The sequence below is a fragment of the Garra rufa genome, chromosome 17 (assembly GCF_049309525.1).
Source record: "Garra rufa chromosome 17, GarRuf1.0, whole genome shotgun sequence".
NCBI classification, from domain to species: Eukaryota; Metazoa; Chordata; class Actinopteri; order Cypriniformes; family Cyprinidae; genus Garra; species Garra rufa.
In genome coordinates, this window is record NC_133377.1 from 45,748,881 (window position 1) to 45,766,335 (window position 17,455).

The following is a 17,455-nucleotide window of genomic DNA, read 5'->3' on the forward strand; positions in this document are numbered from 1 at the left end:
TAATTACTAAAATTGTATTAATACGGAGCACTTGAATTGGGTTCCTAAAACAGGATTTACTGTCATCAGAGAAGCGTGAATATGATTGTAATATGAACTGAAAATCTCAGCAGCTGATGAGTCTCAGTTTACAGACGAGAGACGAGGATCATTTCTCTGTTTGGGATTTGCTATGAACTGCATGTTGTGGATCTCTGGAAGATTCCAGAAGGTTTTTCAGTCCCGTGTGTCTTGTTTTTGGTCTTTCTCTTCTCCGTGATTCGTAGAAAGGTGAGTTCATGGAAAGAATGAGGCATCTGGACTCATATCTGCTGTTGGGTCAGTAAACGCATCCCTTTCTCATCAGATCTGGGAGAAAATGTGCTCTGAAAGATTCCTGTTTTGACAGGAAATGTTAGGTCTTGTTTTTGAAGTCTTACAATGACAGTCAAGCACTGAAAACAGTCATAATGTTGTGTTTCATGATCATAGTTATCATTTTCCCGAATACAAACCATCTCTGATATGCTTATCTATGAGCGTAGTTGATTAGATGTTGATATTTATATTAATTATTTTCAAAATGAATTAAATCATTTTTATGATTTAATAATTTTTAGTGTTTTATTTTTATTGCTTTTAATTCAAATTATTTATTTTAATTTAAAATATGTATTATTTAATATTTTTTAAATTATTTTATTGTGATTGTTTCAAAATAAGTTTATGAGTGCATTCACATGCAGGTAAACAAATACAATATTTATTTTAATGCTTTTTTTTTACTCTGTTTTAATTTAGCATTTTTATGTTTTCATTTTTAGTAAGTGTTTATTTCAATTGTAAATTATAGATTTTATAATTGTATGGTTTAATTAAAATAAGTGTTGATTGTTTATATTAAAATGATGTCTTATATCAAATTGTTTTTCTATTTACAGTTTTTAATTTTTTATTATTTAAGCTTATTTTTTATTTATTGTTAATAATTTATATTTAAAGTGTATTTTTTGTAAATAAATTTTATTTTTATATTTTTTTAATATTTTTTATGATTTCATAATTTTAGTAATTATTTAATATTTTCACATGTAAATGGCCTCTGATTGGCTGATCTACCAGTGTGGTTGATTAGGTGTTGATTATTTATATTAATTCTGACTTAATTTTATTATTTTTTATATTTTTTTTAATTACTAAAACGTGCAATAAAAAAAAAAAACATAAAACCATAAAAATAAATATTATATTTGTTCCCCTGAGATTTTAAGTTAGTTTTAAATAATTTATCAATCATTTACATGCAGGTAAACAAATACAGTATTTATTTTTAATACATTTATTACATTTAAAAAAAACAAACATTTTATTTACAGTTTTGAATTTTTTATTATTTATTGCTTATATTTTAAAATTTATTTTTAATATACATTTTTTATTTTTGAATTTATCATAAATATTTAATATTTAAAGTGTATTGTTTTTTGAATGTAAGTATTTTTAAATGAATGTTATTTTAATATTTGTTTATATTTTTTTTATGATTTCATAATTTTAGTAATTATTTTGTATTTTTACATGTAAATGGCCTCTGATTGGCTGATCTACCAGTGTGGTTAATTAGGTGTTCATATTTATATAAATTTTCACTTAATTTTATTTTTAAAAGGAATTAAGTCTTTTTTTTTTTTCCTTTAATAATTTTTAGTGTTTTATTTTTATTGCTTATATTTTTTAATTTAAAATGTGTATTATTTAATATTTTTTGTAATTATTTTATTGTGTCTGTTTGAAAATAAAACAATACAAAAATCCTTTGAGCTAAAATATTTACTATTTTAGCATTTTTAGGAAGTGTTTTATTTTAAATGCAAATTATAAATTTTATAATTGTATGATTTAATTAAAGTAAGCGTTGATTGTTTATCTTAAAATTGTGTATTCTAGTTTTGCTTTTTTATGGTATAATACTTATTTTAATATATAGTAATTTTTACATTTTATTATTTTGCTTTTATTTTATATTTGTATGATACATGTTTAATAATTGTTTTTTAGTTTACAGTTTTATTACAGTTTACTGTATTTACAGTTTTTATGATTTAAGCTTATAAAGTGTATTTAGTTTTTAAATGTAATTATTTTTTAAATGAATGTTATATTTTGATTGTAAATTATAAATTGTATAATTGTATGATTTCATTAAAGTAAGTGTTGATTGTTTGTCTTAAGATTATGTCCTTTAGTTTTGTTTTTTGTCATTTTTATAATACATTTTAATAATTGTTTTTATTTACAGTTTTTATTTATTTTTTTTATTTAAGCTTTCCATTTTTTATTTTTATGTCTTTTTTATTTTAATGTTTATCTTTAATATTTTATATTTAAAGTATATTTTATTTTTAAAATTAATTATTTTTATATTTGTTTACATTTTCTATGATTTCATAATTACAATAAATGTTTTATGTTTTCACATGTAAATGGTCTCTGATTGGCCGGTCTGCCACTGTAGTTGATCAGGTGTTGATATGTAAATGTGTTCATGAGCTTCTGTTTGTGTTCTGGAGGAGCATCAGATCCCATGTTGACGGTTCTGTGTGTTGTTTTTGGGTGTCCCGTGATCCATTAGCTATTTTCCATCTGTCACTGAGTTAAATGAGTCAGAATGAGTCAGATGCTGTGTGTGATGATCAGTGTATGAGGACTGCTGGACTGACTGTTGTCTATCTGTGATATCCACTCTCTCTAAGACTCTTACAGTGTCTTTGTTAGCGTTCTTTTTCTTCCGCTCTGGAAGTCTATGGCAGCTCACAGAACCGCTTGCGGGAAAGTTGTATAATTTGCCACACTGATAGAGGACAGTCTCTACTTTAACCATAGCAAGTTTGGAGTCTCTAACTCAAACTCTCTAGCGCCACCACTTGTCCAAAGTTTCACTTTCTTAATGCTAATAAATTTTGACTCCAATTTTGAATCCTTGACTCATGGCGAGTCGAAAGAAGTCCAAAACTCAAAAATCGTAAGGTTTAGTTTTTTTTCTTTCTATTTTTAATTATTTGTAAAACCTACTTTTTCGAACTCGTTCTAGACGGTTTGTCTGATTTTCACCAAAATTGGCTCAGATCATAGACTGTAAAAAAAGATGGACGACGCATCTCTGCTTCAGTCCATTTATAAAAGTGAAGCCAATACATCTCAATATGGCCGCTGCCTTCTTGGGGGAAATTACGTCATTTGGAGCCAGATTCTGCGCAGTAGTGTCAGTAACAAATGTCTAGGGCTGTCAATCGATTATTTTTTTTTTAATCGCGATTAATCGCATGGTTGTCTTGAGTTAACTCGCGATTAATCGCACATTTTTATCTGTTCTAAATGTACCTTAAATTAAACACCTTTTAACGTTTTTAATACTCTAATCAACATTGGCATGGACAAATATGGTTGTTTTAAGCAAATATGTGTTTATTATCAGTAAAACCATACTTGACTAGACTAACTTGTTTCAAATGTCATAGATGTTTTTCAAATAACTTGTTCATGTCTATTAGACACATGAAAAAAAAAAGAACATAGAAACACCAGGTTCCCATTACTTCTCGTTCTTTGGACTGAGCAATTTACTTACACAAGCCTGTTTACATTATTTGCAGGACAGGGCAGCTCACTTCTTCTGAACATGCAAAATCTACATTTATTATTACATTTGTTTGCCTCTAGGTGCCCACATACTGTCATTTGATGCAGCCAAGTTCTCAACAAAACTGTTTCCATTGTTTTGATTTAATATTTCTGTTATCAGACAACCAAAGTAATATGAAATAATAACTGAAAAAAATCCTGAATTATGATCATGATTCAATCACTGAAAAGAATCATTTACCGGCATCTGGACATAAGTCACTATTCCCTGCATTATTATCGTTGTTTTTAACTTCCTGTTTGAATGCCTTCAGGATCCTTTGACTTTTTAGGAGTTTAGCCATTTAAAGTTATTTGATCCCAAAAACCTGCTTCTTTTATGTTTTAATGTATTGTTTTGGTTATAATGTACTGATTGGAGAGCCTGGTCTCATGCAAATGCAAATGCGCACTAGCACGACTTTCTGTTTCTATTTGGCGTACTATTAACAAGCTGAAATTAACTTTGGCGTGCATATGATATGCAATTATGCATGTGTTTGACGTGCATATAATACGCCGTTTTCGCGTGCATACTCGTATGTGGCTTTACGCATCAACCCCACAGCAACAATCCTAACGTAGCCCGACTCCGCTTGCATTCATTAAATATGGCAGAAGTGCCGGTGTACGCAAAAGGATAAAATACAGAAGTACCTGCGTACCGGCCCACTTCAAGCACTGGAATGAACATAACATCTGTTTTAACTGAAAGCGCTGCTCCACTGCCGCTCGCTGAACAGAGCAGACGCAGATATAAAGAGAGGGAGGTGCGCGCGCATTCATTGGGAGACCTCGCGCTCGTTCAGTAAAACAGAAGAGCCTCAGAAACTATATTAGGTTTGTCCAATTATGTGTTTATGTATTGTTGCTAGACACTTTTCGCTAGGTTGGCAGAACTGTGCATCCATATCTTTAACTATGGGCTAGGTAGTGGGTCAAACAGAAAATGCGCGCTGCGTTAATCGCGCGTTAATAAAATTAGTGCCGTTAAAATGAATTTGCGTTAACGCGCTTATTAACGCGTTAATTTTGACAGCCCTAATTGCTCATGGTTAGTTCATGTTAGTTAGTACATTAACTAATGTTTAACTAATGAACCTTATTGTAAAGTGTTACCGAATCGTTTTTAGAATTTTTGGTTGTTTTTATTTTATATTTTCATGATAACTTATTTTTAGTAATTTATTGGTTGTCATGTATTTTACATTTTTATTTTAGTAGTTGTTTTATTTTGATGGTGTTATTTTAAAATGATGTATTTACATTTTATTTTGATATTTAATCAGAGGATCCAGTCAGTATCTGAGGGCTGGAGTTGCTCTGGTGTGTTTGTGTTCGTCTCCAGCTGTGATTGACAGCAGTGTAGGTGTGTGTGCAGATCTGTGTTTGTTCTGTGTGTGTGTTCTGACGTGCGTCTGACAGCTGATTGACATGTGAACATCTCTGCCATCAATCAGGCCTTCCTGTTGGTGTGTGTGTGTGTGTGTGTGTGTGTCTATGTCTATGTCTTACTGCTTATCTGGACATGTTTCTGACACACAGACTCTGAAGTGAAGCGGTTGAATGTTCGTCTCACACTGGGATGGAGAGAGCTGTATTTATTAGTGTTTGCATTGAGGGGTCAGAGGTCAGCGCTGGTGTCTCTCCGTACCGCTGTGTGTTTGTGTGTGTCTTTGATCAGCTTTGTGTCCAAGATACTAATGCAGCTGATCTCAAATCAGTCAAACAGGCAGTTTTAACATAAATTCATCACAGACACATTAACTTGATCAAAAGTGAGAGTAAAGACATTTATAATGTTTTAAAAGATTTCTGTTTCAAATAAATGCTGCTTTTTTTAACTTTAAATTCATCTGTGAATCCTGAAAAAATACAAATGTATGACAGTTTCCACGAAAATATTTGGCAGCACATAATTTTAACTTTTTATGGTTATTGTTTTGTTTTGATTTTATTTTAAAATAAAAAAAAATTTACATTTTGTTTTAGCAAATGTTTCACTTTTTTATTTATTTGTGTTTTAGGTTTTGTAATGTTTAATTAATTTTTCATTATTAATAGTTTGATTCCATTTTGAAAAAATAATTTATACATTTGTGCATTATTTTATACATTTTACAAGTGTTTTATATTGATTGTTTTCATTTATAAAGTATTTATTTAGTTTTACATTTTTCTGAGGCAGTTTTTAGTATTTTTTTTTTTTTTTCAGTTATTTTAATTGTATGTTTTTATGATCTAATAAATTATTGCTAAATGTTTTATTTTGATTAGGTTTTTTTAAATCATTTTACTGCAACTGCTGCTACATTTTTTATTTGTTTGTTTGTTTGTTTGTTTGTTTTACTGTATTTCTGATACAACGGTATCAGATTTCTAAAGTAACAGTATCTCTGGTAGTATAAGAGTATAAGAGACTTAATAAATTCCAGTTAGTTTTTTTAGTATTAGCATTACTAATAAAATGTAATAAAAATGACCAAGGTGTAAACAAATGTCATTTTTTATTATAACATTTTTTCACAAAAAATTTAAAACATTAATTTGGATTTTTTTTTTTCATATTGTAATCAAAACTAAATTTCATAAATTCAGTTATGCTTCTACAATTCAAGATATTGGGGTAAAAATGTCCCAGTATGAGTTTAAATGTGATTTTATACAACAGTTCAGTAAAAAAATAAATAAATGACTTTTGTGTTTTATTTTAACATTTTGTTTTGTTTTGCCACCTGCCGGCAGATTTAAATTAAATATTTCTCTCTAAAGCTACTATTTGTAATGTCTACTTGATACTTTCTCATTTAACACAATAATGGCTTTAAATAATCTTTTTGTGGGTGTTTATATATATAAAAAGTAACAAATTACGTTACTTAGTTGCTTTTTATGGAAAGTAATGCGTTACATTACTTTTGCGTTACTTTTTAAATCTGGGCAGGGCTTGCTTGTTTGATTTTAATACAGAAAGTTATATTTTTTGCAAATGTAAAAGCCTTTTCACTCTAAAAGCCTCAGACTTAGAGAAAAGTAAATTGACGTCTGTACAGTAGACCGCAGAAGAACAAATGTCAACTCTTCAGCAATAAAAAAGAAAAACAAATGTTAGATTATCTTGAGTATTTTTTTTTTTGCTTATTAGTATGGATGAATTGGATCATCGAAGGTCGGCAGCAAAGACATCGGTTAATAAAATGGAATTAAATCCATAAAGGATATTTGTATTATTTAACATATTTAATTATTGCAGGTTTGCGTTGAATTTCAGTGTTTTTATTCATTTTGAAGAACACTATCTGTTTTTTAGTGAGTGAGATGAATTAATGAATGTTCACATTTATTCTAGAACTAAAGTAACATCTTACTCACAATTTCTCTCAACATGGGGACAGGAGAGCTTTTAATCAATAAATGAGGGGGAAGTAACTGGCGTTATTTGTTTGAAAAAGTAACTCAGAAATTTTCTTGCCAATTAAAAAGTATTGTGTTACTTTTCTAGTTACTTGGAAAAAGTAAATAACTTACAAGTAACTTGCATTACTTGTAATGTGTTACCCCCAACACTGTGTATATATATATATATATATATATATATATATATATATATACAGTATATATGAGCAATATCACACTCGTAGACTTGAGATATGGCTGTATATCGGCACGGTTGTGATTTTCCGCAGGTAATCATAGAGTGCCGATATACAGCTATATCTCAAGTCGTGTGATATTGCGTTTATACAAAAGTTGGACAGCACAAGTGTATAAATACATAAACAAAATAACAACGGAGTGTTTTTAAAAGCCATCTTTTGTGCGAACTATTCCTTCTGCCACGAATTCAAATCAAAGTTTGACGGTTGATCAGCTGAGCATAAGCTTCGTTACTAATTCCAAAACGTCACTTTAGAACTAGTAACCAAGGAATGTTGAGTTGCTTCATTGAAAGCCTATTGTATTACTGTATTAAAACCTCACTGCATCATGTATGAGTTTCATGGGAGAGAGATGGACTGAGCGAGTCATTAACGTACCTGCATCTGATAGAGCATTCATTGTTCATATTCATGATGATATGACATTAGTTTGAATGTTTACTGAAGAAAGCGTTAATATCCGTTCATCTATTAAGGGTGATTTTGCTGCTCAGTGCATTTATTCGCTGTGGCAAACTGTTGTTGAAGCTAAAAATAACTTCCGCTTAACTTCAGTTTAAAAGTCCCAAAGTCACTAATAACTGCTCACTCATAAAACGGTCTCTTGTCGCCGTCTAAAGGCGGAACAATGTAACGTTAACTAAAATCACCATCGTTTCTCATTACTAAATACTATTATTAAATACATTATTTAAAATATAGTTTATATACATTTTTATGTATTGAGTAATAATATTTAATAAACAATAACAACAAAATAAGGCATCAAAAAAGTTGCTAGGCAATTCAGTCAAGAGTAAAGGCAGCATTCAGCATTGAATTTACATAAACTTACATGCTAGATGAACTATCTTCTTCTCTGGAACAAATACTAGATTAATGAGATCAAAGACTGCCCGTTAGATTTATCCATAATGAATTACATGTCATGTGTAACCACTACAGAGACATCAGAGCCAGCGGTAAATTCCAGAAGATCTGGCCGTGGTGAGAGCGCTCTCGAGCGGATTGATGAGTGCAGAACGCCCCCTGATGATATGGGTCTCACACCTCCGAAAACGAAGAAGCAAATTTTCAAACAGATGTTATCTTTATTAACAAACTGCATATTTGAACTATAAACAAGTACATTCTCGCATGAAAACCTCTTAAAACTACATTCCGTGACACAAAAAGAGTATATTTATAAAATGATGCGGGATTTGGGCGTCCGCCATGAAACTCATAAAAAAACGGTCCCGGTGTTGTGCCCATTTTCGACCCCTGCCAAATTATTACCCCCTCTCGTTGAAATCGCTACCTGATTGTAGGGCTGGGCGATTCTTTCGATTTTTTCGATTAATTCGAATTTACGTTTTAAGACGATTTAATTTTTTATTAAATCGAGGTATCGCGATTTTTTAAATAAAAATATTAGATACATTGTAATTGCACCAATGGCAGAATAATTAAGAGGCGACCACATGATGGCGCGCCTAACTAACCGCTGTATTCAGAACGGAAAACAAATAACGCGTTCTGGTAAAATAACGCGAGTCACTAAGTGGGCATGATTAGCTGCTTGCTAGCAAGTTAGCCTGTTATATTACATACAATTTCACTTATCACATAAACAGAGTAGAGAGATGATTGAAGACAATAGCGAATTATTTGCATATCAAGGCTCGAGTGCAACCAGCATATTTGTATTTGCGCTGAGTGGAGCTTCAAAGGTTTTTATGTGTTTTGCACGTTGACTAATGTATCTCAAGTGTAGAGAGAGTGTAAATAAGAGACTGAATGGGCAGTAGCTTCGTTTATTATAATAGAGCTTTGTGATATTGCGAACTAAGATGAGTGACAGCTTTTAATCAATTTTAAGGGAGTTTGTAAACGAGATATTGATTTATTATAACAGTTAAATAAACAAGACGTTATTATTAAGTGACTTACATTGTCTGACTTGCCTGATTTTGCTCTATTTCGTCGTCAAAAGTAGTCTGAAACAAGTCACAGCTGAGCCGCAGGGCATCTCCACTCAAACACAGCTGTGTTTCGTTTATGAATGAACATGCGTTTTTAAACGAATCTAGTGACATGATTCAATTCCCCATTCATAAAGAGTCACTTGCTTTATTCTTGAATGAACCATCCGTTCAAACGAATCAAATGAATATGATTCAGTAATTAAATCAGTGTCTTAGCACCACCTGCTGGCAGATCGTTTCAGTTATTTAAATCATTTAATATTTCTGTGTTCAAAATTGTATATTTTTGTATACGATATAAGTGCAAGAGAAAAGCATGGAAATATATATTTTCCTACCGTCTCATATTTATTTGTCTTACAAACATTTACTGTGTCTGGTATGATAAGAATGGGGTCTGGTGCACTGATGCAGTTGCAATGTATACTGCAAAATATATGGTGCCCATATATATTGTGGAAAAGCTGGGGTTTCTTTACATGCTAAAAGTAGTAGGGGGGGGAAATCGATTTAAATCGTAAATCGGATTTTTTGTGAAAAAAATCGGGGATTTTATTTTTAGGCCATATCGCCCAGCCCTACCTGATTGCCTAATCCTAACCCCTCCCCCACACCTAACCCTAAACCTACCAATACTAGGGGGGTAGTAATCTGGCGGGGGTCCGAATTCGGCACAACACCGGCTAGAACATGCGGAGTGATACAACATTGTGAAAGGGCGTTCCTGTAGCGATACCAGTAGAATATCTCACGGTTCTCAACCAATCAGATTTGAGAACCAGAATGAACTGTTGTATAAATATATGGAGAAATAAAATGAGGGCATCTGTTGTGTCTTATCGATGGCATGTTAATATTGAGCTACGATTCCCAGAAGAGCCAAGAGCTCATATACTGATATCAGAAGAGCTGAATGACCGCTGAAGTGTGTGTGTGTGTGTGTTTTGATATTGTATCTGTATGTTTCTGGTCAGTATTTCTATAGGGGATTTCTGATTTATTGGTGTTCTAATCATTAATACTGTTTTCTCTGTGTCTGTAGGAGGGGAAAGAAGCACAGTGTGGTTTTACGCACACAGCTGAGCGTCCGAGTTCACGCGTGTATCGGTGAGTCTCAAACACACACCAACACGCCTGTCATCAGATATACAGCAGTAGAGACGTTTGAAATAATTCAGATTTTTCACATGTCTCTTCTGCTTATTAAGGCTGCATATATTTGATCAATAAATACAGTAAAAATAGTGAAATATTATTAGAATTTTAAAAAGATGTTTTCTATGTAAGTCTGTGTTAAACTGTAATTTATTCCAGAGATCAAAGCTGAATTTACAGCATCATACACTGATTTGCTGCTCAAGAAACATTGCTGATTATTATCAATGTTGAAAACAGTTATTTTTGTGGAAATTGTAATCATTTTTGACCATTTTCTTTTATGATTTTTTATTTATTTAATTTTAATATGCATAGGGGGAGAAAAATCATAGAACAAAAATAACAGTAGAAACAATAAATAACAAGTGTCAAATACTTTCAAATGTTTTTGAAAGAAGTCTCTTCTGCTTATTAAAGCTGCATATATGTGACCCTGGACCACAAAACCAGTCATAAGGTTACATTTTTTCAAAACTGAGATGTATTCATTATATGAAAGCTCAATAAATAAGCTTTCTATTGATGTATGGTTTGTTAGGACAGGACAATATTTGGCCGAGATACATCTATTTGAAAATCTGGAATCTGAGGATGCAAAAAATTTAAAATACTGAGAAAATCACCTTTAAAGTTGTCCAAATTAAGTTCTTAACAATGCATATTACTAATAAAAAATTACATTTTGATATATTTATAGTAGGATTTTTACAAAAAATCTTCATGGAACATGATCTTTACTTAATTTCCTAATGATTTTTGGCATAAAAGAAAAATCTATAATTTTGACCCGTACAATGTATTTTTGGCTATTGCTACAAATATACCCCAGCGACTTAAGAATGGTTTTGTGGTCCAGGGTCACATATTTGATCAATAAATACAGTAAAAATAGTGAAAAATTATTATAATTTCAAAAACCCATTTTCTATGTGAGTCTGTGTTAAACTGTAATTTATTTCTGTGATCAAAGCTGTATTTTCAGCATCATTACTGCAGTCTTCAGTGTCACATAATCATCAGAAATCATTATAATATACTGATTTGCTGCTCAAGAAATATTTCTGATTATTATCAATGTTGAAAAGTTATTTTTGTGGAAACTGCAAACATTTTTGACCATTTTTTTAAATAATTATTTGTTTATTAATTTTAATATGCAAAATTATAGAACAAAAATAACAGTAGAAACAATAAATAACAAATGTCAAATACTTTCAGATGTTTTTGAAAGAAGTCTCTTCTGCGTTGTGGCGGGAGGGGCAAACGACAGACACAGTGGGTGTGGCGTCAGGCCTCGGAGAGGCTTTTATTAAACAGAAAATAAGGGAAAGTGAGTCCATAAAGTAAAATAGTGTCCAAAATAAAAGGGGAATCTGGTGTCCTCGGGTGCTGGGGCAGCGTGACGGGAAGGTAGTGTTCAGAGGGGAAGGGTCCAGGAGAGGGGCGGAGTCCGGCGGCCGCGGGCGCTTTCCATGCTAGCGCCGGGGTGCTAGGGCGGCGGCATCTCCGGCAGGCTCATCCCTCTCGAGCTGTCCGGCGCTGGGGCGGCGGCTTCTGGCGGCCTCAACCGGACCGCGGGTCCGGCGGCTCTCCAAACTCTTGTGGCGCGGGATTCCCTCTTCACCCCCTCCTGGACCCGCGAGGACACCAGCGTGCATGCACGGGGGAAAGAGACCGGTCTCCCGAGGAGAGGCGCGCTCGGGATTTAAACAGCGGCGGTGATGAGGCTTCATTTACATCAGGTGTCCCCATCACACGCCGCCAGCCCGAGCCGATTACACGCCCCTCCTCTCCCCTACACACCCACTCCCGTCGGGAGCCTGGAGAAGGGCGGCGAATACGGGACGGGGTGGTGATGAAAATTAGGGGGGCGGGCAGACGCCTCGCCACATTCCCCCCCCCCAAGCGACATCCCCGTCCTAAGGTCGCCGCCCACGCAGGAGTGCTACCTTCCTCATCCAGGCTCCAGCGGTCGGAGTGGGCGGGGATTCCTCTCCAAGGCAACTCCCTCTCGCCGCGCACCGGAACAGGGACAGAAAAACCGGTATTAGTCGACAGCCTCAACCAACCGCAGGATAAGTGACTAAAAGAAACCTCACTTACCCCTTTTGCGGTTGGGAGGCCGTCTCCGTCGTTCTCCGTCCCCGTCCGGGTCTTCACGAGCTTTGGCGAGCGAGAGGGGATGACGTCATCAGGTGTTGCCCACTGCGCTGTCTAAGCCCCGCCTTGCCCGCATTCTCCACCACTGTGGCGGGAGGGGCAAACGACAGACACAGTGGGTGTGGCGTCAGGCCTCGGAGAGGCTTTTATTAAACAGAAAATAAGGGAAAGTGAGTCCATAAAGTAAAATAGTGTCCAAAATAAAAGGGGAATCTGGTGTCCTCGGGTGCTGGGGCAGCGTGACGGAACGGTAGTGTTCAGAGGGGAAGGGTCCAGGAGAGGGGCGGAGTCCGGCGGCCGCGGGCGCTTTCCATGCTAGCGCCGGGGTGCTAGGGCGGCGGCATCTCCGGCAGGCTCATCCCTCTCGAGCTGTCCGGCGCTGGGGCGGCGGCTTCTGGCGGCCTCAACCGGACCGCGGGTCCGGCGGCTCTCCAAACTCTTGTGGCGCGGGATTCCCTCTTCACCCCCTCCTGGACCCGCGAGGACACCAGCGTGCATGCACGGGGGAAAGAGACCGGTCTCCCGAGGAGAGGCGCGCTCGGGATTTAAACAGCGGCGGTGATGAGGCTTCATTTACATCAGGTGTCCCCATCACACGCCGCCAGCCCGAGCCGATTACACGCCCCTCCTCTCCCCTACACACCCACTCCCGTCGGGAGCCTGGAGAAGGGCGGCGAATACGGGACGGGGTGGTGATGAAAATTAGGGGGGCGGGCAGACGCCTCGCCACAGCGTATTAAGGCTGCATTTATTAGATCAATAAATACAGTAAAAATAGTGAAATATTATTAGAATTTTAAAAATCTGTCTATGTTAAGCTATAATTCATTCCTGTGATCAAAGCTGTATTTTCAGCAGCATTTCTGCAGTCTTCAATGTCACATGATCATCAGAATTCATTATAATATACTGATTTGCTGCTCATGAAAATATTCTGATTATTATCAATTTTGTGCTGCATGATATTTTTGACAAAACTGTAATGCATTTTGACCATTTTACTGTATTTTTTATAAAATACATGCAGCCTTGATGAGCAGAAATTATTTTGTGCAATATTTATTGTTTTTGCCTGAAGGAAGTGCAAAGATCTGGACAAACACACATCTACATCTACATCTACGTCTTGTCAGACTGTGGTTCGAGTAGCTAGTAGTGTAAACACTACTGTTTGTCAGTAACCTGGTTTTAACCTTTACAACTATAATAAGGCAATGACAATTTAAAATGTAACAAAAGCAAACCTCTGTTGCATATTGCCATTTGGATTTTTGATTTCACACCATCTCATAATTATATCCTGCTCAGCAAACTTTAGTCATGTAACAGAAGTTATAGCTTATGTATTGTGACATATTTCAGAGTGAAACAGCTTTTAGAATGTGAAAAATTATAGGGCTTTATTTGCTGTTATATAGTAAATGTGTAAATTCATTGGGGTGGTTAGAAAGCTTAGTGAATGAGATCTGAGGAGCGGAGAATGCACCTCTTATCTCTGTGGCTGTGTTTTGGGCTTTATATGACGAATGGTTAGAGCTTAGACAGGGTCGATGGCTTTTAAAAAAATATTCTTGGATGAAAATGTTTTAAGTAGCAGTCTATGAAAGCCATGGAATAAAAGAGTAAAAAAAAAAAAGTTTAGAATTAAAAAAAAAAAAATTATTTGGAGTTTGTATTTCACCTCAGAACTGACAAACTCACAACTGTTGAGTTAAATTGAGTTTTAAAGTCTGAAATACAACATATAAACGAAATCTAAATTGTGAGATAAAATAGGTAAATGTAATATGACGCAGTCTGCTGCAGCAGGTTTACGCCGCTGTCGCTTTAAGAGTGGATGCACAGATCATATATTTTGACACATCTGTATTTCTCCCAACTGTTCAAATTCACTCGAAACAAAACCAACTGCATTTGCATGAATACTCTCCAAGACGGTGCATTTTGACATTACTTTTCTTGTAAGTGTGTAGCAATAATATGCAAAAGAAAATAAAAGAATTTGCACGCTGACTAAGAGGCGCTTTGGGTGAGCACGCTTTGAGTGTTTGTGTATGCAAAGAAACCAGCAGGCGAATACTAAATGTCACTTTCGTAATAATGCATCGAGTCAGTAAAATTTCCGTCAGCTATCCCTGGACTCAAGTCAAGTCCGAGTCAAAATGCATCCGAGTCCGAGTATAAGTCCGAGTGCGTCACGGTTATAATCATTATGAAGCGTCTGTTTGGCTGATAGTGTGTCTATTCCTGGATGGCGGGTCAAGTGTCTCATTGGCTGTTGCTGTTAGCGATCAGAGAGGGTCAAAGGTCAAGGGCGGGGCTTTGATGGCCGTCTCTCATCAGCTTCATTAAAATTCACACTTGACTTCCCAGCATGCCTTTGTATGTGGTCGCATTTCCTGTGTCAGCGCAGGGGAACATTTGACACCTTATGTGTGTGTGTGTGTCTATATAAATGTGTGTGTGTGTGTGTGTGTGTGTGTGTGTGTGTGTGTGTGTGTGTGTGTGTGTGGGGCTTTAAGTGGACAGATGAAGAGTTTTAAGTCTCCCACCACCTGCTTCCTCTCGACTCCCATCATCCCGCTGGAGTGACTGTGTGTTGTGTTGTTAAAATCACTGCATCATGTGACCTTAAAGGATTAGTTCACTTTCATAACAACAATGCACAGATAATGTTCTCACCCCCTTGTCATCCAAGATGTTCATGTCTTTCTTTCCTCAGTCGGAAAGAAATTGCATTTTTTTGAGGAAAACATTTCAGGATTTCTCTCTTTATAATGGCTATGGATGGAGCCCCGAAGTTTGAACTTCCGAAATGCAGTTTAAATGCAGCTTCAATAGGCTCTAAACGATCCCAGCCGAGGAGGAAGGGTCTTATCTGGTGAAACGATCCGTTATTTTCAAAACAAATTGACAATTTATATACTTTTTAACCTCAAATGCACTGTAAAAAAAAAAAAGTTGATTCAACTTAAAATAGTAAGTGTTCCTGCTGCCTTCTAATTTTAAGTTTAGTCAACATGAAATGTTAAGTTGTACTACATGAAAACGTGGACATTTGAGTTGAGTAAACTTTTACCTAAACTATTTATCTAAAATATTTGTGTATTTTAATATATAATACTAAAATGTATGTTTATATAAGATATTTTGCTTATATATTATGCTTATATTTACATCTACACTGTTAAAGAAGAAAAAAGTTGATTCAACTTAAAAAAGTAAGTGTTCGTACTGCCTTCTAATTCTAGATGTAAATATAAGCATAATGTATATTTCATGTAGTACAACTTAACATTTCAGAAGCATAATATATAAGCAAAATATCTTATATAAACATAAATTTTAGTATTATATATTAAAATATACAAATATTTCAGATAAATAGTTTAGATAAAAGTTTACTCAACTCAAATGTCCACATACAACTTAACATTTCACGTTGACTAAACTTAAAATTAGAAGGCAGCACGAACACTTACTTTTTTAAGTTGAATCAACTTTTTTCTTTTTTTACAGTGAGATGTAAATATAAGCATAATATATTAGCAAAATATCTTATATAAACATACATTTTAGCATTATATATTAAAATATAAAAATACTTTAGATAAATAGTTTAGATAAAAGTTTACTCAAATGTCCACATTTTCATGTAGTACAACTTAACATTTCATGTTGACTAAACTTAAAATTAGAAGGCAGCACAAACACTTACTTTTTTGAGTTGAATCAACTTTTTTTCTTTTTTTACAGTGTAGATGTAAATATAAGCTTAATATATAAGCAAAATATCTTATATAAACATACATTTTAGCATTATATATTAAAATACACAAATATTTTAAATAAATTGTTTAGATAAAAGTTTACTCAACTCAAATGTCCACGTACAACTTAACATTTCACGTTGACTAAACTTAAAATTAGAAGGCAGCACGAACACTTACTTTTTTAAGTTGAATCAACTTTTTTCTTTTTTTACAGCGTAGATGTAAATATAAGCATAATATATAAGCAATGTATCTTATATAAACATACATTTTAGCATTATATATTAAAATACACAAATATTTTAAATAAATAGTTTAGATAAAAGTTTACTCAAATGTCCACATTTTCATGTAGTACAACTTAACATTTCATGTTGACTTAACTTAAAATTTTAAGTCAGCATGAACACTTACTTTTTTAAGTTGAATCAACTTCTTTTTTTTTTTTACAGTGTATATAAATCTAATTTGAACTGCCTGAATCCAGCGTGACTGTTATTTGAGAGAAGTGTTTTGACTGAAGTTGATTACGTAACATTGACGGTAAACAACCGTAACTCTTCATCCAACTCGAATCAGGAGTCAGAATCTGTTACTAAGTGACTCTTAATTGAATCAGTTGCTGCACTGATTCGTTCGTTCAGATGAATCGTTTGATCTTTTGATTCGAGTCAGCCATGAACCCAATAAGATAGCAGCTTGATGAGATGATTATTGAGTATATTTACTAAGTTTTCTAGTTTTTAACGCTGTAGTGCGATGTATGATGTGATGTGGGTCATGATGTCCGGCTCTGCTGGAGTGAATCAGTGCTCTGATATCAGAGCTGAAGTGGCTCTGTAACTGATATAACGGGGTAATTTTAGCCCTCGCTTGATGTTTTGGATGCCGTGAGTGTGGATATCTTTAGAAAGTGTTGACAAGGCAGAAACACGTGAAAGAGAGACGGCAGAGGTCAGAGAGATGAGGAAAAGAGGCAGATTCAATTACCTGCTGGATCGGCCAACAAATAATACACCAAAGAGAGTCTACAAATTAAAATATTTAGAATTTTAATTTTAATTTCAAAACTAAATAT

General features: G+C 34.5%; 1 protein-coding gene across 1 annotated transcript in view; it reads left to right on the forward strand.

Annotated features, from left to right (window-relative positions):
- Window positions 1-17,455, forward strand: part of fhod3a (formin homology 2 domain containing 3a) — a 102,626-nt gene that overhangs the window by 16,002 nt on the left and 69,169 nt on the right. Inside the window, exon 3 of the mRNA XM_073822514.1 lies at window positions 10,329-10,393. Coding sequence (XP_073678615.1) covers window positions 10,329-10,393 — 65 coding nt within the window. The remainder of the gene's footprint in view (window positions 1-10,328; window positions 10,394-17,455) is intronic.